The sequence below is a fragment of the Muntiacus reevesi genome, chromosome 15 (genome assembly GCF_963930625.1).
Source record: "Muntiacus reevesi chromosome 15, mMunRee1.1, whole genome shotgun sequence".
Classification (NCBI taxonomy): Eukaryota; Metazoa; Chordata; class Mammalia; order Artiodactyla; family Cervidae; genus Muntiacus; species Muntiacus reevesi.
Genome location: NC_089263.1, coordinates 23,485,957 through 23,512,213, shown reverse-complemented (window position 1 = coordinate 23,512,213; position 26,257 = coordinate 23,485,957). Strand labels below are relative to the sequence as shown.

The window sequence follows — 26,257 nt, the reverse complement described above, 5'->3', positions numbered from 1 at the left end:
GATTCTATGGTTTGTAACCATTCCCAAGAATACCTGGGCACTGGGGCAGGATGGACTGTACAGGGGAACAGAAAGGAAATCATGGGATGTTCCTAGAAGCAGAGATGAGATTACTTTAACTTCAAGAACTTCCACAGAACAAAGGTGAGGGAGGTCAAGGAAACACACGTCAAACCCTCTCCAGGAGGTCTGTATTTAAGTTGGGGGAAGGAGCTCAAATTTTAGGCACTGTGAATAATGTTGGTAAACACCTCAAACAATTAGCAAAAGACTAGCTGTCACACAGCTAAAAACTCCCTCAATGCTCAAAATTTACATTCCATGAAAAGTAGAGAAATAGTCATTATAGTCTAACTTTTCAGCCAGAACTCAAGAGAGCAGACAACCAAAGCTGCTCTGGCAGATGAAGGTAGATAATAAGGACAGATCAGGAAGGCAAACTTCTCATCCCACAGAAAACAAGACACTCACTCGCCTCAAAGAAAAATCAATGAACACGAGCAGACACACACAACATACAAAGGTTCTGTAATGCATCCACACAAGTACACTGCTCCTTGAAATTTAAAGAAAAAATTTATTGAAGATCTGAAAAACAATTTCTAAAAGATTAACTTTTCCAGAAAACTGTAGCTACACAATGCATTGCGTCTATCATGTTAAAACGTGCATTAGACACAAATACAAAAACCATGAAACAAGCCACCGTTCTTCAACAATCTGAGCAAAGATAAAATGCCTAAGGAACAACATGGATGGATGACTCGCAAAGGATGGGCTCTTTAGTTTAAGCACCATAAAAAAAAAGGGGGGGAGCACAAATGGATGAGTGTTCAGTTATATACACTGAATTGAACCTTTGGCACTAGGAATCAGAGCATTCTGTCATATAGCATTAACACATATTATAAAAGTGCGTAGTGTCAAAGGAATAGAAACCACCAGCGTTCAAAAGCAGCTTTGTCAACGAAGCAATAAAACACTCTACAGTATGTCTCTCTGTTGTCCATCACTGAATACACTGGTAGCAACTTTGAAATGAAAAAAAGGAAAGAAAAGGAGCTGTAACTCCTTTTATTTTCTCTGTTTAAAATCAAACAAAACAAACATCAATTTTGTTATACACGAACATTTCCAAAGTACATTGTTTGTACAAGAGAAGGACTAAGAAACAAAAAGGTGTTTACAGAGATCAAACATGGGTGGGTGCACGCGCCTCACACAGCTTTCCGATGGTACTCAGGGGGAGCCACTTCATAATCACTGGCACTAAACAAAGTTGCAGAGTTCTTTGCCAGGTATCTAAAAATGAAATGTTATCCATTACAAGTATGAAAAAGAACTGTATTTTGAACCTAATCTCTTATCAATTACATACAGAAGCCACACAAAGCACTTTAAAATACATATCACAACCACGTAATTAAAACTCAGATAAATAGGGTTACATACCAGACAATGCATAAAAAAAAAGACGGAAGTCTATAGTTACTCCCCTTATTTCAAAGAAGCAAAAACAGGAGTCACTAGAATACCAACCTGAGTGCTTGGACCACCCTTAACAGGTATCATTACCCTGAAAGAGTTAACAGCTAGGATGTCTTCTTTAGCTCTTTGAAATCCATCATACTACAGATTCAGAAGTTGACAAGTAAATCTCAACTTGAAAGTAACACCATAAAAATCAAAGGGCCCTAAAATGTCAAGTAGTAGAGCACTTTTACTTCATAAAGAAATTGAGGGAAGAGAGAATATTCATCACTGGTAGATTCATCACTTTTTTGTAGAAGAGGAATCATACCAAACTCAATTGCAATCTAATTTTTTTAAATTGACACACCACGGACATCTTTCTTGATCAGTATTTATAAACCTATCTTATCCATGAATAGCAATTTAATAAACATGCTTGGAGATCTTTGTGCATATTAAGTATTTCTATAGGACAAGTTTCCAGAAGCCTAACTGCCAGTCATTTAAAACGCTTATATATATTACCAAAGTGCCCTCCAGAAAACTGTAAAAACCAGGATTGCACTTTCCATTTTCCCAAAAATATAAGCCATCCCTAGTTCAACCCCAAAATAACAGGAGACATTTTAACTATGCTAAACATACACTGTTTTACTTTAGTTCTATTACAGTATCTTCAGTGCCAATCTATCAAGAGTAATTTGCAGTACACTAAACAAATTCATGTTTTTTAATTTCAAGCATTAATTGTCAGACTTACTTTAGGAAATCGTGAAGATAATTCAGTAATAAAGCAAGGCTCTTCTCATCCAGAGGTGTATAGGCCAACATTGCTCCAATTCGTACTATTTAAAAAGAATGAAGTCAAAGTTACATCCAAGGTAGCATTATGAGCATATACTTTAATTATGTGAGCAAATGCAACCATCACTAATTTCCTTAAAGCATGATTTTAGAAACTGACTTTATATTTTTACATGACATAGAAGTTCAAATTGGAATTAAACAGTCTTTTAGAATGTTATTTTATGTTACCCCTTAATATAAATCAGGATACCAAAGGCCCCAGGCGAGAAAGTAAAAATATTTTCTAGAAGGGGTTATTACCAAACAGTCTCAGGAGATGAGGTGCCCCATACACCTGGGACATGGGTGCATCAGGGTGGTCCGCAAGGATCTCAGCATACTGCGGCCTCTCAAATTTGTAGAGCAGTTGAGTGCCCAACATCACATTGAAGTATTCCTTTATCCCGGCCACAACCTCATTGACTGCATACTCCCTGACAAGGGAACAAAAGTATCTACATTCAGAGCAGGTCACTGAAAGAACTGAGAGATGAAGATTCAGTCAACCAACATGAGGGTAAGAAATTATAAATGCTAAACCAATGACAATGAAACGCTGCTAAACACAAGAGAGATTTAATAAGAGGTAAGAAATTAATTCAAAGAAACAAACCACTGGTGAGCACACTACAACACACAGGTTAGGGATGGATTTTAGTTTTCACATTTTCAAACAGCTGTATTTTGAATGGTTATATACATAGTTACTTAGAATAGCTTTTTCAATGTCACCTGGAACATTTACTGACTTGGCCCTTTAATAAATGTCTACCAGCTAAACCTTATGTCTAAGCAATGAAATTCTATCTGGCTAGTTTCTGATGGTATTGTTTTAAAGTACATGTTTCAGATAATTTATCCAGAAATAATGTTTAAAATGTCTTTAGTATACTTCAAAGATGTATGTATTTTCTTACTTATTATCTGTGTTTCCTCGCGATTTCTTATAATTTGCATAATCCTCTAGGATAGAATCCACGTTCTTCTTGGCGGGAAGATAGAAGAGCTTTGAAAACAAAAATATACTTGAATACTAACATTCTTTTTCAAAGAGAAAGTACACTGGAAAAGTTTTAATGCACTAAAAGATCACCTAATAGTATTACCAAAAAGAAAAGGGCACTGTTCAGCACTTGAAACATGAATCATGTGGCTGAGGAACTAAAAATTTAACAGCCAAATGCAGCTAGTGGCTGCCACACTCGACAGACACACTCACTATGCGTGGAGTACACCTGCACATAAACTCACCTCTGACGCGTTACCAAGTCACCACGTATCTTTCTGCCTGAAACACTTAGCTTAATATTCACATAAAGGTTGGGACCCAGTGTTCCATTAAACGTAAAAACTAAAACACAAAAAGCTGCCAAGCACAAAGTGGGAGAACGGAGCTAAAGCTAGCCATTTAGTTTCAGAGTCAGATCAAGAATCAAAGTCCACATACTGCACAGCCTATGACGGTGCCTATCCCACACAGTCCCCATTTCTCCCCTATCCCTGGTTGTGCTATTTTAAGAAATTGATTCTTCTGTCCTACAGAATCCCTCACTCTGGACTTTGGTGGCTGTACCATTGTGATGTTACATACATACATCACAACGTCTCTCTTTCCTGTACACTTGTAATTAAAACCTAGGAGCTTGATCAGATTCAGGTTCTTTTGGAAATCACAAATACCTGCAGGTAGCATCTGTGTGCTTCCTATTTCTACATTCCATCAGCAGCACTGTATGTGACAATGTCCCACTTTCAATGATATTAAGCAGGAAATAAAATGGTTCTTTTTTTAATCTATTTTCAGAATGATGTATTCGTGTCCTAGCCACTGCCAACAGTTATCTAAACCTTTATAAAAGTAACTGTAAACACATGGTCTTTTTTACATGTATCTTGCTTATTCCTCTCCCAGTCCTTTCTGATAGTCAAAGTGCTCAGTCTAGTCCCTGAATTAAAATTCCCATCAGTCATACCTTCGATGTCTACGAAAGTCTATAGCCTTTTCTCTTAGAAAAAAAAATTTTACAACAGCAAGACCATTATCATATAGATTACAATCTATGCAACACCAAGTTACCTGTTTTTGCCGGGTAATTAAGTCCCAGTCATCAACAAGCCATGGTTTCAGTTCTTCAGGAATCTTGACTTTAACTTCAACTCTACTCATAAATGTTTCCTCCTAAACAAAAAGGAGAGTACTAAACACTGTTCTTTCTAGCTGAAGAACAGCTCCAAGAGTTTTCTAAAAGCTTTTCTGAACCTTTAGAGGCAGTTGGGATAAATTCTTTACTCAAACGGACAGCTGGAACTGTCACTTGGAAATAGTAAAATGAGTTAAGATCACACAGGTAACTCCTGGGAGAAAAGAATCTTGATTGTCTACTTGATGTCTTTTCATGTGAAGGCATTTTTTTTTTTTTTAAAAAAAACAAATTTCCCTTCTTCTATAAATAGTCTCTCCACCTTGCTGCATTTTAACTTAGCATTTTCAAAATTTAATCAATTCGAATAGCGACATCTCCAATAATGAAGCCCAAACACGACTATCTTAAAGTTACACATCTTTAATGTATAAGATATATCTTTCATTTGTCAGTAACTGCCTAAAAATGTCTAATCTTCAGAACATACCAGTGTTTTAACCTCAGCTTCAGAAACATAAACCGTCAGTTACACTTTTAAAACCTCTCTTTTCAAATTCATAACTCTGGAGATTATAAATATAATAAATTAAACATATAATTCACTTATGTAAAAATTCTAAACTATTATACCCACACACATACACATGTAACTGATAGGCTTTCTTGGCATTTTTTTGTGGGTTTATTAAATCAGTAAATCAGTTTAAAGTGACCTAGGAAGTCAATTCAATCTTAATACCAAAGAACTATTTAGCCTTATACAAGAACACAGGGCTTAAAACGAACATTTGATGATGAGTTAGGGGTAAAAGCTGGAAGGAATACATCTAGTGCAACACATGAAATAAAGATGTATACAAATATATCCTTTATCTTAAAAAGGAGAATATTTTCACCTCAGTAATTAAAGCATGCTATAGCAATGCTTCTGAGACTCAAAAGTTCTATGACTATTTTATCTGTGCTATAACAGGACAGATTAAAAATTCTATCATGCTATTAACATAAATTTAAGGAAAAACTCACATTTTCAACAGTAGGATCTACTCGAGCCCTTTTCTTTCGAGGAGGCTGAGGTGTTTCACTAGTGCTGCCACCATCTCCATTTCCAGGTGCTGTAAAAATTTGGGGTAAGGAAGGGAGATTGTTAGCTTAATGAGTAACTCTTTACTCCTTGACCCTTCCATTACATAGATATTACTAAAATCTACACTGAAGAATCATATTCCTACCAAAAATATACCGCTCATGAATAGCTTTAACCAAACATCTAGTACAAAGCAATATTTAATATTACCATGTATTTTTTTCTACCATGTATTTTTAAAATATAATTATCTCAGGGTCAGTCATTAAAGAACACAAATACAACAAATGCTCATGTTTCTCCACAGTAGAAAGAATGTCCATTCTCTATGGCTATGTACCTAACTCTGTAACACTGCTGTGACTCATGAGACCATCAACATACGCTTACTCTAAAACTTCATAACTTAAAATTTAACAATGAATTCAAAATGCAAATGTTATAAAGGCAGAATAATTAATTCAAGCAGTTAATAAATATACTTACTCTTTTGTTTGTTCTTTTTTGTCTTCCTGAAAGGAAAAAAGAAAAAAGCTAATTGTCGTTATTGTTTCTAGTTTAAATTCCCTTCTACCAGGTTGAGTCCATAGAGAAATACTGCCTTGATGGTAAGATCAGGCAGCGATCTTTGCCTGATCTTATTTCCTGCATATTCTTATTTACTACTCAAGACTTAAGGACTTCTTTACTGATAGCTGGTTCAATCCACATCTCCCTCTAGACAGCAGAAAAATCAAAACCATATCATGAGATCTTCTCCCAGAGTTTTACCATTTATGTCTATTAGTAAGTTTATAGCATGTAAATTATATTAAAAAGAACCTGCTTCATAAGACTATTAGTTCGACAAACACAAAAAAGATCCAAAGATTAAAATATTTTCCTCAATTACTTTGGAACCAGCATAATTTGACGTTAGACTTACTATGTTTCACACCAATGCATTATTCCACTTTCACTGGTCAAATTGTTTCACTTTATTCTTCTCGAAGCTACATTACTTTCTTTACAACACTAAACACTCTGCTCACCCTCTCAGAACAAAGCTTGTGTCTAGATATTATGTCTAACAGTAACTTATCTCATGGCTGTTTATATATGCACCAACAGTAAATTACTAATCCTGACATAATATCTAATTATTTCTGGAGCACAAAGAAAAAAGTTTATAATGCCATGATTATAGATTATGCCTGGAGGGACCATCACATTACACCTGAATGTGTTTGCTTTTCTACAGTTTTAGTATTAATAAATGTTAATTACCTGTGTTTACTCTAAGTTTTTCAAAGATCCAGATCATGGAAGTATATTACTACTTATTAACAAATAAAGCTATGAATCAATCTCAAATAGTAACCCTTGCCAAGTCAATCAATTATCTTACTAAATCAATTATCTTGCCAAATTCATTAATCCTTGCCTAATTATCTTCTTACCCCAAAAAATAAAACTGCAAACATTTCAAAACGCATAGTTATCTTCAATACTGTCATTTAATTTTTAGGTAGTAAAGTCAGACTAGTCATGGTCTAAAAGCAATAGAATCTAATCTCAAGGAAAAAGATACTGAAAAAGCAAATCTACCCCTCAAATCTCAAAACTTGTGTCTTGAGAATCCAATGTTAATGCTTGTAAAAGAAAAACACATTACGTGCACACGTTTGTTCTAATTTGAATGACTGTAAGGGACTTCCCTGGTGGTTCAGCTGTTAAGACGCCACACTTCAATTACACAGGGCAAGAGTTTGATAACCTGGTCAGGGAACTAAGATCCCACATGCCACCCAGTAAGGCCAAAAAAGCAAAGATTAAACAAAGGAGGGGTTGGTTACGTACTTAATGCCACCCAACTGTACACTTAAAAATGAGTTAAGTGGCAAAAAAAAAAAAAAAAAATTGCGAAGGAAAATTAAAGAATCAGTATGTAGTTTCAATAACCCAATACCAGTGGGATTCTCATTGGCATTTTTCAAATCACAACAATGTTCCAGTTTCCACTTTCAACAAATTCTAATACACAGTGTATCAAGCTTGAATTTCAGTGTAAAATTAAAGAGCTTCTTACACTTCAATATTTTTTTGTTGTAGCCCAGCAGTCTTCTTTCCAGGGGCAGCCCCTCGCATCTTCCCCTCTGCATACTGTTCCCTTCAAAAATAATTTCAATGATATATCATCATAAAATATTTATATAGAAAAATAATTGATAGCTTGATTCAGTTTTGAAATTTATATTCAAATTGAATAGTTCCAAGGCTATACATATTCTGGTAAGAAATTTTTATTAACAAGTTGGACAAAGAGATAACACATTTACAAAAATCAATTCAAGAAAGGAAGAGTAAAAAGGCTACAAAAGGCCGCTCTGATCACCTGAGGTCAAAATCCTAACAGCAGCTGACAGATACCATGAATCATTTTAAAAGCAGGCAGCCAACATGATTTCTGCTGTGGATGCCATTTCCATAAACTAACTTACAGCCATTTCTCCTCCTATTCATGTTGCAAACAAACTTACTGATTGGCTTTTTGAAGTTCTCTCTGTTTTTGTAAATTGGTATCCACGTATTTGAGTACTCTGCTTTCTGGAACCCATTCATCCCAACTGAAAGACAAAAGTTAAAATATCATTCAAAAATATTTCATTAGCATACGGACTCTGTTCTACAATTTTTTCTTTTAAATCCAAGAGGCAAGAGTTTGGACTTCTCTGAACTAAGTTCAAGAACTGGCATCACATATCTGTTCTCAACTAGACTGAAAGTCTAGAGAAAATCTGTTCTATAAAATGGTAATATGAACATTCTCAGAAGCAATACCCCAAATCGAAAGGGCCAGAGTCCAAAAGATTATCCAAATCGTTTGGTTAAAATGGCTTAAGAGTACAGCATATAATAGCACATAACCTAAGAGCCCCTAAGTAATTGTCCTTACAGAATAAAGGCACCTGAAAAACTTAAAAAAAAAAAAAAGCACAGGAATCCATAAAATGACTTCTTAAAGCACTAAAACAAACCAAAAAAAGAACTAAAACCAACTGGTTATCTCTGATACAGAATTTCAAAACTCACTGTGCCTTAGTTTCACCTATATAATGGGAATAAACATCCATCTATCTCACAGGACTGTTAGGAGAATTAAATAATAGATATAAAATACTTCAGAGTTTTGATGCATAGAAGATAAACACTCAAGCTCCATGAGAAACATACTAGAAGGTCTACAAAACAATATCACCTGCATCAACTCACTTAAGACTAAACTGTTACAATGGTTATCACTCACTCACAAATGAATTTAGTAATTTCCAAGGCAAAATCTTCTTGGCTTTCTAAACATCAAAAAGTAGAACCATCCACTCTTGTAAAAATATCTAGTTGCTAAAGCATTCTGGCACTCAGAAAAGCTTCAAAACAAGATTTCAAAAAATTATTTTGATATGAAACTGACTTATGTTTATTATTATACAGCATGTTGATTCTATAATACATTATATACACACACTCCTTTCATAATTCTTACCATTATGGTTTATCATGAGATACTGAATATAGTTCCCTGTGCTACACAGTAGGATCTTGTTCAAAACAAGACTTCTATGTGGCTTTTTTCCCCAAAGAGAAAGAGAGGGTATTTCCTAGGCAGTGCTGAACTTTTTGTGCAAAGTAATTTTTTTCCTCCTGCTGATGGAGCTCCTTTAGTGACACAATTAGATTGTATCCTCAAAGTCTTTTATTTAACGATTTCCCACCTTTGACCTCTTATGCAAGGTAGCCAAAAGAACAATAAATAATAAAAAGCAACCCTCAACATGATTTCCTAGAGAAAACTTTAAAACATGCATTTACCTAGAGGTCAGGAAGGGGTGGTGTACTGAGGGAGCTCCTTCAGGAACAGGAAAAAGGGCTACAATATCCTCATGTGTCTTCAAAGTTTTTTCAGAGCGCCTGGGCCTCACAGCACTTCTGATACAGACAGCATAGTACAAAGTAATCTCAGTAACTAGGTGTAGAATTCTGCTTACTCTTTATTAAGATTTATTTACAAATGGAATATTTAAATGTCTGTGTCAACAAATCGAGTACCTACTGTGCTTTTGAAGAAGTATATGTTTACTGAAGTTCAAGAAAATTCCAATTTGCAGATTGGGCTTCCATCGTAGTCTTTTCTAAAAGCATGGTATCTTATAAACCATTTTCAAAACTGAGGATCTTATTCCTACTGCTAGTTATATCTGTTCCTATTCTCTCTAAAGGGAGTTAGCAAATTTTTATTTACTAAAAAGTTCCATTTGAGAACTGTGAAAATTCCTTTCCTCTCATAAAAAATGCATCTAAATAAGAACATTGATCTAAAAACAAAAGTCCATTTCTGAGTTTCTTTTACACACCAGGCGCTGAAAACAGTTGCTGACCCACAGGAAAATGATGTTTTTTGCTCTGAGGAATATCACTATGGGGGGGGGGGGGGGGGGGGCAAACATCCAGAAATTCTTCCATACAGCTCAAACAGAAGAATTTCAGAACTTTCTAAAGGTAGCTTGTCATTAATTCCAATGATCCATGGCATTAACTTACACGGCACTAAATAAAAAATATTCTGTACAGATTTAAAGGCCCCTCTAAATAGTTTATTAAAGATCAGTATTACAAATTACATATATTTATCTACATACCAAGACAACTACAAAAAACATATCCTCTACAAAGACACAAAAAACTACGCAGCCTATCATTTATTTGTTATTAGGTAATATAACAAACGAAAAAACATTTTCAGGCAATATTATCAAAAAATACAAGCTTTTTATGTATTTCCACAATTTTAAGTTGGAAATGTCATTTAAAACCCAGTCTTGAAGTTGTACACATCTGCAAGGAATTTAATAGAAAATACTATACATGAAAAAGTTAAGCACAAAAGTTGTGTCCACAGCTATTAAGATGTAATCCTAAATTATCTTAAAGTGTACCTGGGGATGGGGCACAGATCTAGTCCATGAATCTGCTATTTGTTTTTCTTTTATTTCCTTTAAAGTTCCCATTCATGATATGCATAAATATTTGCTTTCCTATACAGAATTAAGATTTTCATGGTATCTAACACACTCTCAACTTTACCAGGATGTTTTTATATAAAACATAAGTGTAATGAAAGACACAGTTTCAACATTTTTTTTTAAAGGGAAGGGAAAGCTGTAAAATAATGGAGATCCAGAAGATAAACGTTCCTGGATATTTGAACCAATTTAGTATTAATCCCGAAACCCCATTTAAAATCAGAGACAAGTTTACCTCTGTTAAGACCAAAGGGATTAAAAGCTCACAGGGTCACTTTGACTTACTATATTACCATCACTACTAGGAATGTTTTAATTATTAACTGGAAGAAAAACCAACTTATTGAATGTGCTTCTATACATTTTAGATTTCCACTTTTCTACAGTTACAGAAGAAAAGACAAAGATCTGATACTACTTCTTAGCTATAACTATCTTGTGAAAAAATCTTCTAACTAATAAAATTAACTGAGTTGGTCACTGGCTAAGGGACTGTGTCAAAGACCACAAAAACAGTCAGTAAATGTCAAAAAAAAAAAAAAAAAAACACCCTTCCAAAACAAGAGTACACATCAAATCAGATGGCATGGCTGAGCTGGCGTAAAGCTTTAAAAAAAACCTCAAGAACTACTCTTTTTGGCAGTGCTATCTTTGAAGGACAAAACACCATTAGTAAAATTAAAAACCTCTCAGACTAAATATTACAAGCTATTCAATCACAAGCACCAAAAATGAGTCAATTATCAGATGTGGTATTTGTAAGATCCAAGAAGACCCACCACTGACAGAGCTCCACAGGCTGAATATTCTAGAATGTGTTCAGTCTGCAACCACTGTCCATCCCCAGCAACATCAATACATCACTGCTTTTATTAAAAAAAAAAAAAGCTCTTCAGAATGGAAAACTAGGTTCTGTAATTACATTTCTGTACCTGTGTTAAACCATATGCTAAAAGTGAACTACATGAATTCAGTTAGTATATAATTATGCTTTCAAAGTTCAAAACATGATTTGGTCAATACATCAACCAAATAAAGCAATTTTTAAATCTTTTCTCCCTTCCTCAGTAGAAAAACACAACTAGTTTTGAGTGTAACTGCTTGAAATACCATTTGTAGTCACAAAGTCTGTGTTATAAGAAAAAAAACTCAAGCTGTCCTAAAACATACCAAAACTAGAAAATAGTCTGGCTAATGAATATTAGGCGTTATACCAGAACACAAGAACTAGGCCACAGAATGTAAAACAAAATGGCAGTAAACCCTAATTTCTATTATAGTTCAACATTACAAACAGTTCACCTTTGCCCCAATATGTACTTACAGTAAAACTGTACAAGAATTAAAAAGCACAGACTTCTATCAGTTTATGACACACAGCTAACTTGTTAATTATAAATTAAAATTGCTTTAAAAAAATCTAATACTCACTTTTTATTCCAACCACTGTAATGGATGAAGTATTTGACCTGTTTATCCTTTATGGCAACTTTTACACACTGAAATAAAAAAGAAACAAATGTATTTAGAAATAATGGAAGAAAAAGACTACCTGGATAATTTTGAACTATCCAACACTGAAACTGTTTGGTGGCCAAAAAAAACCTGGTGAGACCCTTGAACACTATTTAAGCCTTTAGACTAGTATTCAAAGTTATACTGCCAAACAGTTAAAAGTCATTTGTTGGGAGTTAGTCCAACAAATCTCAAGAACCATAAGCACTGAAGGTGACCCTAAACCTTGAATCAGTGGGCTAGATAGGCTATCCAAGAACAGCTAATGAAAGCTGTAGTTGTGCTTTCTCAAAGTCCGGCTAGTCAAAAGCTACATTTGGATAAACAAATTCAGCTCAGGAAAAACATTTACACCACATTATTTTAAAAGCTCATCAGTTTACACAAGGCAATAAGCTATTCTGCTGCAGATTATCAGCAACTGAGTGACAGATGAAAAACCTCGTTTTTTTTTTTTTTTTTTACATCTTGTCTTCTTCTGTACTAAGTCACTTCAGTTGTGTCCAACTCTTCCCAACCCTGTGGATCATAGTCCGCCAGGCTTCTGTCTGTGGGATTCTCCATGGAGGAATACTGGAGTGGGTTGGCATGCCCTTCTCCAGGGGGTCTTCTCAACTCAGGGATCGAACCTGTACCTCTTATGTCTCCTGCATTGGCAGGCAGCTTCTTTCCTACTAGTGCCACCTGGGAAGCCCCGTGTTCTTCTTAAAAGCAGCCAAACAAATTAAAACTGATTAGTGGAAGTCATTAACCATGAAAAGGTGATGACTATCTGGTTTTGGATTTTAAAAAATTTTATCAGAGGCAAATCAAGAGAACCACAATAGTTTAAGTTACTCCAACTGCCATTTGAAATTGGTGTGTTTTTGCTGCCAGAGCAGAAAAAGCTGCCAGTTTAGGAGAGCCTGCTAGAAGCTAGTTAACAACAGAAACAACATTCAGCAACAGAAATGATCACTAGGGACTCAAAATGCATTTATAAATTGTATTGGTATTATCCATTAAGATGTATGTACACATACATGAAGTTCTTGACCATCTCAGAAATCCAATTTCAGTCATTTTAGAACTTTAAAAACATACACCTATTATGTATTCAAAATAAGCAAAATGCTTAGCAACACTGACACTTTACAACTGTTAAAGACTTTTTCACAGACAAAAAGTATTCACCAAGAACTTACATAGAAAGTACCTTTACAGTTTATTTTTTTTAAAAACAATTGTCAAAAATAGTTGACACAGCTTAAATATTTGTGCTAAAAGTTAACAGAAATAAGACACTAAAAACATTAATGCAGCATCCAATTTATCTTTGTTTAAATGTGAAATCAGTTTTTTATAACCTCAGTGCAACACTGATACACAGAAAAGGAATGCCCCAGGATTCAAACTTTGCCAGACAAAACTAACAAAAGTTAAATGTACTCATTTGAAATGTTAGCTTTACCCTCAACATAATTTTACTCAGTGCTTACTCAGCATATTACATTTGCCAATAAAATTGACTTTGGCAGTATTTTCTCATAAGTCATTAACTAACAATGCTATTTTGTTTCCATAGTCAAACCTCTACCTTTCTGTTCACTTTCCAACTACTTGCCTTTAGCAGATCGGTAACACGAATGGCAGGATGCTTTATGTGAACCGCTGAACAAGCAGTGAGACAACGACAAAAAAGATGAGGAACTATGAACCTGAAAATCTATGGAAAAAGTACCTCTCACTAAAGCTACCCATCACTGAAATCTAATTATCAAACCAGTAGTTTCAACTATCAAACCAGTAGTTTCAACTAACTTCTTAAAAGGAAACAGGTTTTGTACCTTTGCTTCATACAGAAGAGGCCCATGAAAGCACAGCACTCTCTCACCTGTAAAAGGAAAAAACAGGGAAAAAGCACTGCGTTAGTTGTGATTTCTCTTCATATATAAGAATATTCACATCTGGGAGAGCCGTCACCCTTGTACTATGGTGTTCCTCAAAAAACTAACAAGCAAGTGGATAAGGGAATGTATACATCAACACTTCAGATGGAATTTCAAGACAAAAAAACACCTCGGCATTTGATGGAAACAAAAACGATTAGGATATCAATCTATTTAAATCATCAAATCATCTATCACCTGCTAAGCAAATAAAATCTACTGTAGCTATCTACTGACAGGGTTGATTTATTTTTCAATGTACATTTGAGATTTAAAGAAATTTTAAGTTTAGAACCTTCTGCTCTACCTATTCTGTGCTTCCAACCCATCAAAGGAAAGGGCCCAAGCTGAGGAAATAATAATACAAAAGCACAGATGAAACACATAAATTCTTGTGCAGTGGCCCACTGTGAGGAACCACTGCCTGATGCTAAGTCTATGCCGAACTTAAGTGGAGACTAGAAACAGGAAACCAGTGACTTCTCTCAAAGTCAGGAATAAGAACAGAAACAGGTATGATGAGAAGGACAGCTAAGCCAAAGTAGAAAGTTTAAACTTGACTTCCAGCATGGTGGAAGTATTATCCAGAAAAGGAAATGGAGAGGGGGTTTCAGATCAATTCTGGAATAAGTTACAGTAACTACAGGACCCAAACTGGAGCCATCTAGTAAGCAGTAGAGTACACATGTCTGGAGCTCCCAAGAAAGCTGGGCTGGAGCCACTGCTGAATACTATGGACAAGAATGAGACCACAGGGACAGAGAAAGGTAGAGTCTACTCCGAAGCACCTAAGATGGAAGACCTGTGTGCCTAATTTTAGTCTTTCTTCAAAGGCACCCTGAAAATAGTCTTACCAGTGTCTCCCTCCTTTTGGTTGCTGCCACCAAAGACAACCACACTGAGGCTAAGGCCCTTTGACCTCCATTCTAGCTACCTGTCCCTAATATCCCGCTGAAATATACAGTAAGTTGAGGAATATGACCCAGCAAAACAAGTGCCTAATTTCTCCTGGAAGTGGAAAGACTGTTAATTGGGGAAGGAGCAAACCACTGTCTCACTTTGTTTGAACTTTTCAATCCTTAATCCTTAGTAGTATTCAAAATGCAAAGCTAATTTTGCCCAATGCTCTCAAATTCAAAGGTGATGAGATTCCAATTCCTCATCCTCTCATTGGTTTTCTTACTAGGAACATTACTCAAATTCCAGCATCAGCCACCCTCCTGACAAGCCAAAAGGTCTCCCCCTCCCCTCCCCTCCCCTCCCCCTACCACACGGCTTAGATGCCCAATAGTTTTCTTTACATTTTGCTTTAACATTTCAAGTGGAAGACCAAGTGCAGTGCAGAACAATCACTGTGCTGAAAAAATGCTTGTAACATGTGTTGCACCATTATTTAACAAGAGAAATTTTCAAGTTTAAAAGAATCAGGGAAAAAACTTTACCATCATTCATATTTTTACCATCACAGAAGCTCAATTCTTCTGCAGTGTTTTAATATAATTCTGCTAGTTTCAACAGTATTATTTCTTTTTCCTTACAAGATATTCTCTTCTAAATAACTCAGTCCTGTCCAACTCTGCAACCCCATGGACTGTAGCCCACCAGGCTCCTCTGTCTATGGAGATTTTCCAGACAAGAACACTGGAGTGGAGCTTTTCCTTCTCCAGGGGAGTGTCTCTACCCACGCAGAGAACCCTTAGCTCTCCCCGTCTCCTGCACTGGCAGATGGATTCTCTATCACTAGGGTCACCTGGGAAGCCCCAAAATAATAATTTCTTAAAAGATGGTTATACAACTCAACTTTGACCCAGGATTAGAAAACATGTCTGCAAAGTGCAAAGACTCTTAGGTAGCTTCCAAAACCATAGAGATACGTTGGCTCCGTCTGTTGTTCAGTCGCTCGGTCGTGTCCGACTCTGCGACCACAAGGAATGCAGCACCGCCAGGCTTACCTGTTCTTCACGACCTCCCAGAGTTTGCGCAAATTCATGTCCACTGAAGTCTGTGATGCTATCTAACCATCTCATCCTCTGCCGCCCTCTTCTCCAATTCACTGCTACAGCAGCATATGGATTCTCCTTCACTCTACCATCCCCTCCAGTTTAGAACTAAAGCACTTCCTCCAGAAAGCCATCCTTAACTGTCCCAAGTCTGTTATTTTCCTTTGATGTCCTACAGTGAGGATTAATTTTTTTGTGCAATGGACCCTTCAGTCCTCTCTGGGCCTTTTCTCAGAATTTTTCTACAAACATGTAAAACAGTACTGCAACAGAAACGAACTACACTGAGACAGATAAAAACATTTAAAACGTGTGTCATGGTATTATATGAGCTCCTTAATTGATACAATAAACATTTATCTGCTTATTCAGGGAACTATACCACAATTCTGAAACAACGAAAAGAATACATTACATCTGAATGTATCTTCTACAACTTTAATTACAGCTACTACTACTGCGGGAAGGTCTTGTTTTGCTTTTCTGTGGGGGAGGAAATCTACTATCATAACTGAACTATTAATTTTAGTTAGAAAATAGAAAAAAACTTTTTCCTGTCCGAGTACAAGGGATGCTCTGAATTATAAACACCCTAGATCAAGAATCCTTGCTCTAAAACATCTGGTTTAAAAAAAGCAACCCAAGCAATCCACAGTCATCTTCAAAGAGCTTCTCAGGGTGAAAGAAAGCAGGTATTAAAAGCCAGTTACAAGGAAAACACCGCTGCAATCTTTTAAATATTCCATACTGTTACAATAGGCTTGGGTTTTGTGTGTATGACTCAAACTAGTTCTAACGCACATCAAAGTTTGAACATCCCTACAATTTTTTGAAGACGTCTCGACATCCATGGTATCTAACACGTACAACCACAATAATGTGAATGAGGATTTTAAAGTGTTCTTGCTTGCCTTACATAATTTTATGTCCACTTTAGTTTACTGTTAAGCCTCCACTATATAAATTAATAGATATGGTAACTGTGGAAATTAGAGCTGTCTTCCTCTGGAAATCAGGCTCTCTACAGTCAGCCTACACACTGATCAGAGACAATAAAAACTCAAGTTTCAAATCACTGTTAATCAATTACTACAATTAACCAAACCACTGCCGTACTTAAAAGGCAGACATCGAGGCAACTGGACTTCACATAAATGAGGACGTAACACCGCATTAAGGCAGTTTTTAATTACTGCTTTACAAGCCACCGCGCAGCCAAAGCGCGTTCACGTTCCCATAGGACACCGATACCGCTTTTCCGAGAGCAAAGGGATGCCTTCGGGCGACACAAAGCCGACCCGGACGCTCGCGCTTTTTTCCCATCCCCACCCACCTCCCCGGGGCCAGCGCCGAAAAAGCGGTTCCAGATCGGTGGCAGGGGAAGAAGGGGGCGCTCCTCTGCCCTAAAGCGGCGTTTGCGGCCGCGAGCCGGGACCCAGGCGCCGGCGGCCATGATGGGCCCGCCATCTTGCAGCGGCCATCTTACAACGCAGTTCTCCCGCCCCGAGACGCGAAGCCAACCCCCTCCTGCCGCTGCTCTGCGGCTCCACCGCGAGCTACTCGCTCGCGGCTCGAAGGTCGCCACGGAGTGCCAACCCTCGGACGCCCACGCGGATGGGGAAACCCCGCACGGCGCCTGAAACGGCCACCGCCGCCGCCTCCCCCCCTCCCCCACGCCACATCACTTCCCCTAACGGCCGCCATGGCGCGCCCGCCGCCTCCCTACAATAGGCTACTTTCTCCGCGCCCTCTTCCTCTCAACAACAAACAGCACTAAAACTGTGCCACGCGGCAACGGCTCCCTCTCACACTCTAATGCCTGCCTAACGCTTTCGCCTCCCAAAGTGTTTTTACTCTCACGACGCACAGAAAAACCTCGCCGCATTGCGTTTTCTCCACACAAAGCCCTGCCCGCCGCCTCCTCGGGGCACGGCCCTCACCACCCCCGGCCCCCAAATCTGAACCGCCCCGAGACCACCTCCCTCTCCGGGCCGTTAGATGCTTTGTCCCCAGGGGATCAGACTCACCCTCCTGGAATTTAGGCTTCGGGTCCTGCTTCGGCGCCATTTATAAAAGATTCACCGCCGCCGCCTCCTCCTTCTCCCACCACCCCTGACTACCGCCCCCTACTCTCTACCCCACCCAGCTCCGCGTCAGACGCGCCGTCAGGCACCGCCAACTCTACATCCTGGGCCCGATTTGCCAGCGTCCGCAGACCGCCCAGCACCGCGACCCGCGCAACTGCCTCTCCAGCCAACGGCTGCCTGGCGCGCACGCGCCCCTGCGCCCGCGCCGGCCCGGGGCACGCCGGGATTGGTAGTTCCGAGGCGCTGAGGGCGCCGAGGGGCGGGGGCGGGGGCGGGGGCGAGGCGGTGGCCTCCTCCCCTCCCCCACCCCTAACACCCTGCCCCACCCCCATCCCCGGGGGCGGCAGAGTTTTTACTTCCTAGATTTGATTTTACGTTTTTCTCGAAGCGAGGGACAGCAGGGCTTTGCCTAGCCCACACAAAAGAAGGGGAAAGGCCCAGTTGCGGAGGTCCACGGGCAATATAGGGCCGCAACGATATGGGCTTGGGAATGGCCAGAGCGAAATGGCGGCCTCTGAAGCCCCTTTTCAGTAGCATCTTGTGCAGTTTCGGAAGAGGCAATGGCACCCCACTCCAGTATTCTTGCCTGGAGAATCCCAGGGACAGGGGAGCCTGGTGGGCTGCCGTCTATGGAGTCGCACAGAGTCGGACACGACTGAAGCGACTTAGCATTAGCAGCTTGAGCAGTTTCTGCACAGGGAAGCTTCAGGGCCAGCAATCTTGGCCAGAAAGGGTCATGGAGTCTGCGTGTGGATGTTTCCTCGTTCAGCAAGCTCACTAAGTTTGTTTGGTGGGACTGACGGCCATCTGTGGGGTCCTGTGCCTCCCCTTCCGCACCCGAGTCCTGCGGAAATGGGACGAAGCGGGCGACACTGGGCAGTCTGAGAGATCGACGTCTGGCTTTTAGAGATGCTGGAGCTCGACTCGCCCCCGAAAGAGGCGACCGTGAATAACACTACACCATAGCGACGTCGGGGTTCTGCACCTGCCCTATTTGTGCAATTTTTTGTTACCTAGTTGTTATTAGGGCACAGTTAGTTGCTGTTACCGAATATACACGAGTCCGCCTGCAATGCTGGAGACGCGGAAGGCGCAGGTTCGATCCCTGAGTCGGGAGACCCCTGGAGAAGGAAATGGCAACACACCCCAGTATTCTTGCCTGGAGAATTCCAAGGACAGAGGAGCCTTGTGGGCTCCTGGCCATGGGGTTCCAAAGACTGAAAGACTGAGCTTTGACTATTGAATATACACATGATTTAAAGGAATTTTCTCCCATCGTTTACCTGTTCAAAAAGTCTGTAGTTTGCTTAGCTGCAAAAGGGGGAGAATAAGACCACCTTCCCATCGGGTGAGAATTGCACAGACAGGCTGCATGGTGAACTGGTGCTCTACACACGGTTAAGGAGGATACATCCCAAAGTCCTTACCTTGGTGTTTGAAGTCCTTGCACAAACAGCCCCCAACCGTCCCTCCAGGCTTTATACTTGTCCCCACACCTTGTTAAATTCTGCCCCACATCACCGTGAATAGACTGTGCACCCCATGGGTTTCAGACCCCTCTCCATTTATCTGACTGCAGTTTCTCCTTCAACCTTCCCTTAACACAGCCCCTTCCCTAACCGCAGAAACCCACAGAGAAACCTCACTCCATTTGTCTGTACAGCATCTGCTCTGCATTGCTCCTGAAAATAAAGAAGAAAGGGGCAGGGGCCTCCTGCCGACCCCACCACCACACCAAAACTCTGAAGTACACGTCTTGTTTTAACGTTTTGAGTACAAAATATAACTTTCCTTCCAAGGAGTAAGCGTCTTTTAATTTCATGGCTGCAGTCACCATCTGCAGTGATTTTGGAGCCCAGAAAAATAAAGTCAGCCACGGTTTCCACTGTTTCCCCATCTATTTCCCATGAAGTGATGGGACTGGATGCCATGATCTTAGTTTTCTGAATGTTGAGCTTTAAGCCAACTTTTTCACTCTCCTCTTTCACTTTCATCAAGAGGCTCTTTAGTTCTTCTTCACTTTCGGCCACGAGGGTGGTGTCATCTGCATATCTGAGGTTATTGATATTTCTCCCGGCAATCTTGATTCCAGCTGTGCTTCCTCCAGTCCAGCGTTTCTCATGATGTACTCTGCATATAAGTTAAATAAGCAGGGTGACAATATATAGCCTTGACGTACTCCTTTTCCTATTTGGATCCAGTCTACTGTTCCATGTCCAGTTCTAATTGTTGCTTCCTGACCTGCATACAGATTTCCAACAGGCAGGTCAGGTGGTCTGGTGTTCCCATGTCTTAAAGAATTTTCCACAATTTATTGTGATCCACACAGTCAAAGACTTTGGCATAGTCAATAAAGCAGAAATAGATGTTTTTCTGGAACTCTCTTGCTTTTTCGATGATCCAGCAGATGTTGGCAATTTGATCTCTGGTTCCTCTGCCTTTTCTAAAACCAGCTTGAACATCTGGAAATTCAAGGTTCATGTATTGCTGAAGCATAACTTGGAGAATTTTGAGCATTACTTTGCTAGTGTGCAAGATGAGTGCAATTGTGCAGTAGTTTGAGCATTCTTTGCATTGCCTTTCTTTGGGATTGGAATGAAAACGGACCTTCTCCAGTCCTGTGGCCACTGCTGAGTTTTCCAAATTTGCTGACATATTGAGTGCAGCACTTTCACAACATCATCTTTCAGGTTTTGAAATAGCTCAACTGTAATTCCATCACCTCCACTAGCTTTGTTCGTAGTGATGCTCCCTAAGGCCCTGGAATGTGACTTCACATTCCAGGATGTCTGGCTCTAGGGCAGTGTGAGTGATCACACCATTGTGATTATCTGGGTCATGAAGATCTTTTTTGTACAGTTCTTCTGTGTATTCTTGCTACCGCTTCTTAATATCTTCTGCTTCTGTTAGGTCCATACCATTTCTGTCCTTTATCGAACTCATCTTTGCATGAAATATTCCCTTGGTATGTGACAGAATGTTGTCCACTGGAGAAGGGAATGGCAAGCCACTTCAGTATTCTTGCCTTGAGAACCCCATGAACCATATGAAAAGGCAAAAAGATAGGACACTGAAAGAACTCCCCAGGTCGGTAGGTGCCCATTATGCTACTGGAGATCACTGGAGAAATAACTCCAGAAAGAATGAAGGGATGGAACCAAAGCAAAAACAACACCCAGTTGTGGATGGGACTGGTGATAGAAGCAAGGTTCAATGTTGTAAAGAGCAATATTGCATAGGAACCTGGAATGTTAGGTCCATGAATCAAGGCAAATTAGAAGTGGTCAAACAGGGGATGGCAAGAGTGAACGTCGACATTCTAGGAATCAGCAAACTAAGATGGACTGGAACAGGTGAATTTAACTCAGATGACCATTATATCTACTACTGTGGGCAGGAATCCCTTAGAAGAAATGAAGTAGCCATCATGGTCAACAAAAGAGTCCAAAATGCAATACTTGGATGCAATCTCAAAGACGACAGAATGATCTCTGTTCGTTTCCAAGGCAAACCATTCAATATCACGGTAATCCAAGTCTACGTCCTGACCAGGAATGCTGAAGAAGCTGAAGTTGAAAGGTTCTATGAAGACCTAGAAGACCTTCTAGAACTAACACCCAAAAAATATGTCCTTTTCGTTATAGGGGACTGGAATGCAAAAGTAGGAAGTCAAGAAACACCTGGAGTAACAGGCAAATTTGGCTTTGGGTACAGAATGAAGCAGGGCAGATGCTAATAGAGTTCTGCCAAGAGAACGCACTGGTCATAGCAGAAACCTTCTCCCAACAACACAAGAGAAGACTCTACACATGGACATCACCAGATGGTCAACACCGAAATCAGATTGATTATATTCTTTGAAGCCAAAGATGGAGAAGCTCTATACAGTCAGCAAAAACAAGACCGGGAACTGACTGTGGCTCAGATTATGAACTCCTTATTGCCAAATTCAGACTTAAATTGAAGAATGTGGGGAAAACCACTAGACCATTCAGGTATGACCTAAATCAAATCCCTTATGACTATACAGTGCAAGTGAGAAATAGATTTTAGGGACTATATCTGATAGACAGAGTGCCTGGTGAACTATGGGCAGAGGTTCGTGACATTGTACAGGAGACAGGGATCAAGACCATCCCCATGGAAAAGAAATGCAAAAAAGCAAAATGGCTGTCTGGGGAGGCCTTGCAAATAGCTGTGAAAAGAAGAGAAGCGAAAAGCAAAGGAGAAAAGGAAAGGTATACCCATTTAAATGCAGAGTTCCAAAGAAGAGCAAGGAGAGAGATAAGAAAGCCTTCCTCAGCGATCAATGCAAAGAAACAGAGGAAAACCATACCTATATCGTATAAAAATACCTTTAAAAAATCACCTTATTTTAGATTTTATTATGAAAATTTCAAATGTACAGAAAAATAGAACAAGATATTACATATCATTTTAATTCAACTGTGCTAATTTTCCCATATTTGCTTTATATATGTGTGTGTGTGTGTGTGTTGTGTGTGTGTGTGTATAAAGACATCAGGACCTATTATGCCTGATTTCTTTGGTGCGTACTTCTGAAATAGAAAGGCATTGTCCTGCATACCACAATACCATTATAACACCCAACCCAATTAACCATAATTCCCTAAAATTAGGTAATTCCTCTTTCATATTTCCTCACCTGTTCCCCAAAATTTTTGTTTCTTGTTGCTTGTTTTTTTTTCCCCCCAAACAGGATCTATTAAATGACAATGTATTGCATTTGGCTGTTTCTTAAATCTTTTAACCTAGACAGAAAGTTCTTAATGTAGGTGTCCATGGATACCATCAAAAGGTCCATGAACTTGGATGGGAAAAAAAATTACATTTTACTGTCATCAAATTCAAGGTGAAATTTAGCATTTCCTTTCATTATAAATAGAGATAACAAACCATGATAAAATCATCACCTGTGGTTTTCTCACAATAAAAATAAGTTTTTTCATTATCACTTTAGTTCTTGCCTATATCTTAGAGATATTATTTACAGTCACCATTGCTTTGAAACTACTAAAGTTATTAGATCTTGCCTGTGCATGCTGAGTCCTGTTCAACTCTTTTCAACCCCTATAGCCCTTCAGGCTCCTCTATCCATGCAATTTCTCAGGCAAGAATACTGGAGTTGGTTGCCATTTCCTCTTCCAGGGGATCTTCCCAACCCAGGGATGGAACCAGAGTCTCCTGCTTGGCAGGCGAATTCTTTATCACTGAGCTACCTGGGAAGCTGAAGTTGATAACAACTACTTAATGTAAGGTATCCTAAAATAAATTTAAAATAAAAATCACTTCCCCAGTAAAACACTGACTGCATTTGCTTCCTGGGGCTACCATAACAGAATACCACACACTGGATGGCTTAAACAACCCACGTATTGTCTCACAGTTCTGGAGGATAGAAGTTCAAGAGCTAGGTGTTGGTAGGGTTGCTTCTTTCAGGAGGCCCTGAGGGAAAATCTGTTCCAGCATTTTCCCTCAGCTTTTTTACTTTTAAAAAATATTTATTTAGTTATTTTTGTTGTGCTGGATCTTAATTATGGCATGAAGAATCCTTAGTTGCAGCATTTGGCATTTATTTCCCCAGCCAGAAATGGAACCCCGGGCCCCCTACATTGGGAACTTGGAGTCTTAGCTACTGGGCCACCAGGGAAGTTCCAGCTTTTGTGTTTTTTTCCTAACAATCTTTATCATGTCTTGGTTTATAAACTCATCACCTGATCTCTGCCTTCATTGCATATAGTACTCTCCTATGTGTCCAAACATGCATTTCTAGGGGCATGCCTGTGTCCTTATTTCCCTCTTTTATAAAGACACCAGTCATATTGGATTAAGTGTACATTCTACTCTGATATGCCTTCATCTTACTACATCTGCAACAACTCTATTGCCAAATGAGGTCACATTCTGAACTATTAGGGGTTAGGACTTCAATGAATGACTATCAGGAGAACACAAATTTAACCCGTATCACTGATCTTCAATTTAAAATGGATGTATATTTAAAAGTAATATATTATCTTAATTGACTTCTCATTAGTTTACCAGTTTGCTTTTTCTCTGACAGAGTTTGCCTTTTGAAAAATTGTACCTTACTTCCCATCACCTGGAGATAAAGGATTCTTTTGTAATAATAGGAGTATTTAGGGATCTTCATTTTCAATTGCAAATTTTTCCATGTGTTTCTTTCAAAGTCTGAAATTGTATCTTGAACAGCTGATAATAGCATATGATAATTGTGGAGACTGTTTGATAATTACTGGGAATGACAGAAAATATTTCAGATAAGAAAAGAATTTATAGTTCTGAACATAAAAGCATAGTTTTGCCCTAAGAAATTGAGTGATTTCAGGAAAACATATGAAGGAAAAGATAATTACTTGCTTTGCAAGCATGCTCAGTTGTGTTTGACTCTGCGACCCCATGGACAGTAATGCACCAGGCTCCTCAGTCCATGGAATTTTCCAGACAAGAATACTGGAGTGGTTTGCCATTTCCTACTCCATGGGATCTTCCTGACTCAGGAATAATACCCAAGTCTCTTTGGTCTCCTGCATTGGCAGACAGATTCTTTACCACTGAGAGACCTGGGAAGCATGCTTTGAGATTTTTTTTTTTTAATTGAAGTCTCAGTTCAGTTCAGTTCAGTCACTCAGTCATGTCCAACTCTTTGTGACCCCATGAACAGCAGCATGCCAGGCCTCCCTGTCCAACACCAACTCCTGGAGCCTACACAAACTCAAGACCATTGAGTCGGTGATGCCATTCAACCATCTCATCCTCTGTCATCCCCTTCTCCTCCTGCCCTCAATCTTTCCCAGAATCAGGGTCTTTTCAAATGAGTCATCTCTTCACATCAGGTGGCCAAAGTATTGGAGTTTCAGCTTCAGCATCAGTCCCTCCAATGAACACCCAGGACTGATCTCCTTTAGGATGGACTGGTTGGATCTCCTTGCAGTCCAAGGGATGCTCAAGAGTCTTCTCCAACACCACAGTTCAAAAGCATCAATTCTTTGGCTCTCAGCTTTCTTTATAGTCCAACTCTCACATCCATACATGACTACTGGAAAAACCATAGCCTTGACTAGATGAACCTTTGTTGACAAAGTAATGTCTCTGCTTTTTAACATGCTGTCTAGGTTGGTCATAACTTTCCTTCCAAGGAGTAAGCGTCTTTTAATTTCATGGCTGCAGTCACCATCTGCAGTGATTTTGGAGCCCCCAAAAATAGTCTCTCACTGTTTCCACTGTTTCCCCATCTATTTGCCTAGTAGATTTATAATGTATTAATTTCTGCTCTACAGCAATTCAGTTATACATATACATATACATATATATATATATATATATATATATATATTCTTTCTTATGTTCTTTTCCATATGGTTCATCAAAGGATATTAAATGAGATATGCTTTGAGACTATAGTATTGCTGCTGGAAATATGTTCGGTTTGGGTTAAAAACTTAGGGGGAAAAAAAGAATTAAGGAAGCCCTGTGTCTGTTCTTAATAGCTCCCTGATTAATCACTGAAACAATGAAATAATCTCACAGTGATTTAAACAGCCTATAATTGTCACTATCCCTTTCCAAAGGCATAAAGTAAATTGATTTACTTAGAGGAATTCATGGATATGAAATAAATATGCATAGTATAAACTCTGTGAGATAGAGTTGGTCTCTGAACTAATTTTCAGTATTGAGAGCATATAGTTAAAATTATGTGTTTCAAACATTTTGACAAAGATCACTTCAGAAATATTTAAGAACCCTTTCAATTTCATTAATCTTTCATGTCTTCTGTCTCCTAATCTTCGGCATTCCGCTGCCCTTGGAATAGACTACTCCATAACAAATATTTTCCTACACAGATAATCTTTAACTGTGTATTTTATCATATGAAATTGTTTACTAGCTTCATTGTTCCCTGTTTTAACTTGTTCAGTTGTAATAGTTTTTAATGCACTAAATTGTGTGAAAATAAAAAACTCTGAACTGAGGTCAGTTATATGTTGAGTTGTTTGAAAATAAGATCCTCTGGATTGAGATCAATTATTATGAAGGATGAGAACTGATAGTGAATTTGAAAAGTTTGGGAG

General features: G+C 38.9%; 1 protein-coding gene across 3 annotated transcripts; it reads right to left on the bottom strand.

The window, feature by feature from the left end:
- Positions 1-557: 557 nt before the first annotated feature.
- MORF4L1 (mortality factor 4 like 1) lies at positions 558-18,206 on the bottom strand. Of its 3 annotated transcripts, none has more exons than XM_065906491.1 (13): positions 18,081-18,206; positions 13,952-13,998; positions 12,042-12,109; positions 9,400-9,513; positions 8,070-8,156; positions 7,619-7,699; positions 6,037-6,062; positions 5,490-5,578; positions 4,397-4,498; positions 3,237-3,325; positions 2,581-2,753; positions 2,234-2,318; positions 558-1,302 (listed from the first exon to the last, which is right to left on the bottom strand). In XM_065906491.1, the coding sequence occupies exons 1-13, from the start codon at positions 18,118-18,120 to the stop codon at positions 1,218-1,220; spliced, it is 1,086 nt and encodes a 361-aa protein (XP_065762563.1). In that variant the 5' UTR covers positions 18,121-18,206; the 3' UTR covers positions 558-1,217. The 3 variants fall into 3 exon arrangements, with proteins under 3 accessions (XP_065762563.1, XP_065762562.1, XP_065762564.1); XM_065906490.1 differs by having other exon boundaries at positions 9,400-9,516; positions 18,081-18,199; XM_065906492.1 differs by lacking the exon at positions 9,400-9,513 and having other exon boundaries at positions 18,081-18,193.
- Positions 18,207-26,257: the final 8,051 nt, after the last annotated feature.

Bases quoted from the DNA above. Each gene is read 5' to 3' on its own strand.
- MORF4L1 (XM_065906490.1), bottom strand. From the start codon at position 18,120: ATGGCGCCGAAGCAGGACCCGAAGCCTAAATTCCAGGAGG. The intron at 4,499-5,489 runs GTGAGTTTTTCC...CTTTTTGTTTAG, and splicing joins TAGATCCTACTGTTGAAAAT to GAGGAAACATTTATGAGTAG. The intron at 1,303-2,233 runs GTAAGTCTGACA...TTTCATTTTTAG, and splicing joins TATCTTCACGATTTCCTAAA to ATACCTGGCAAAGAACTCTG.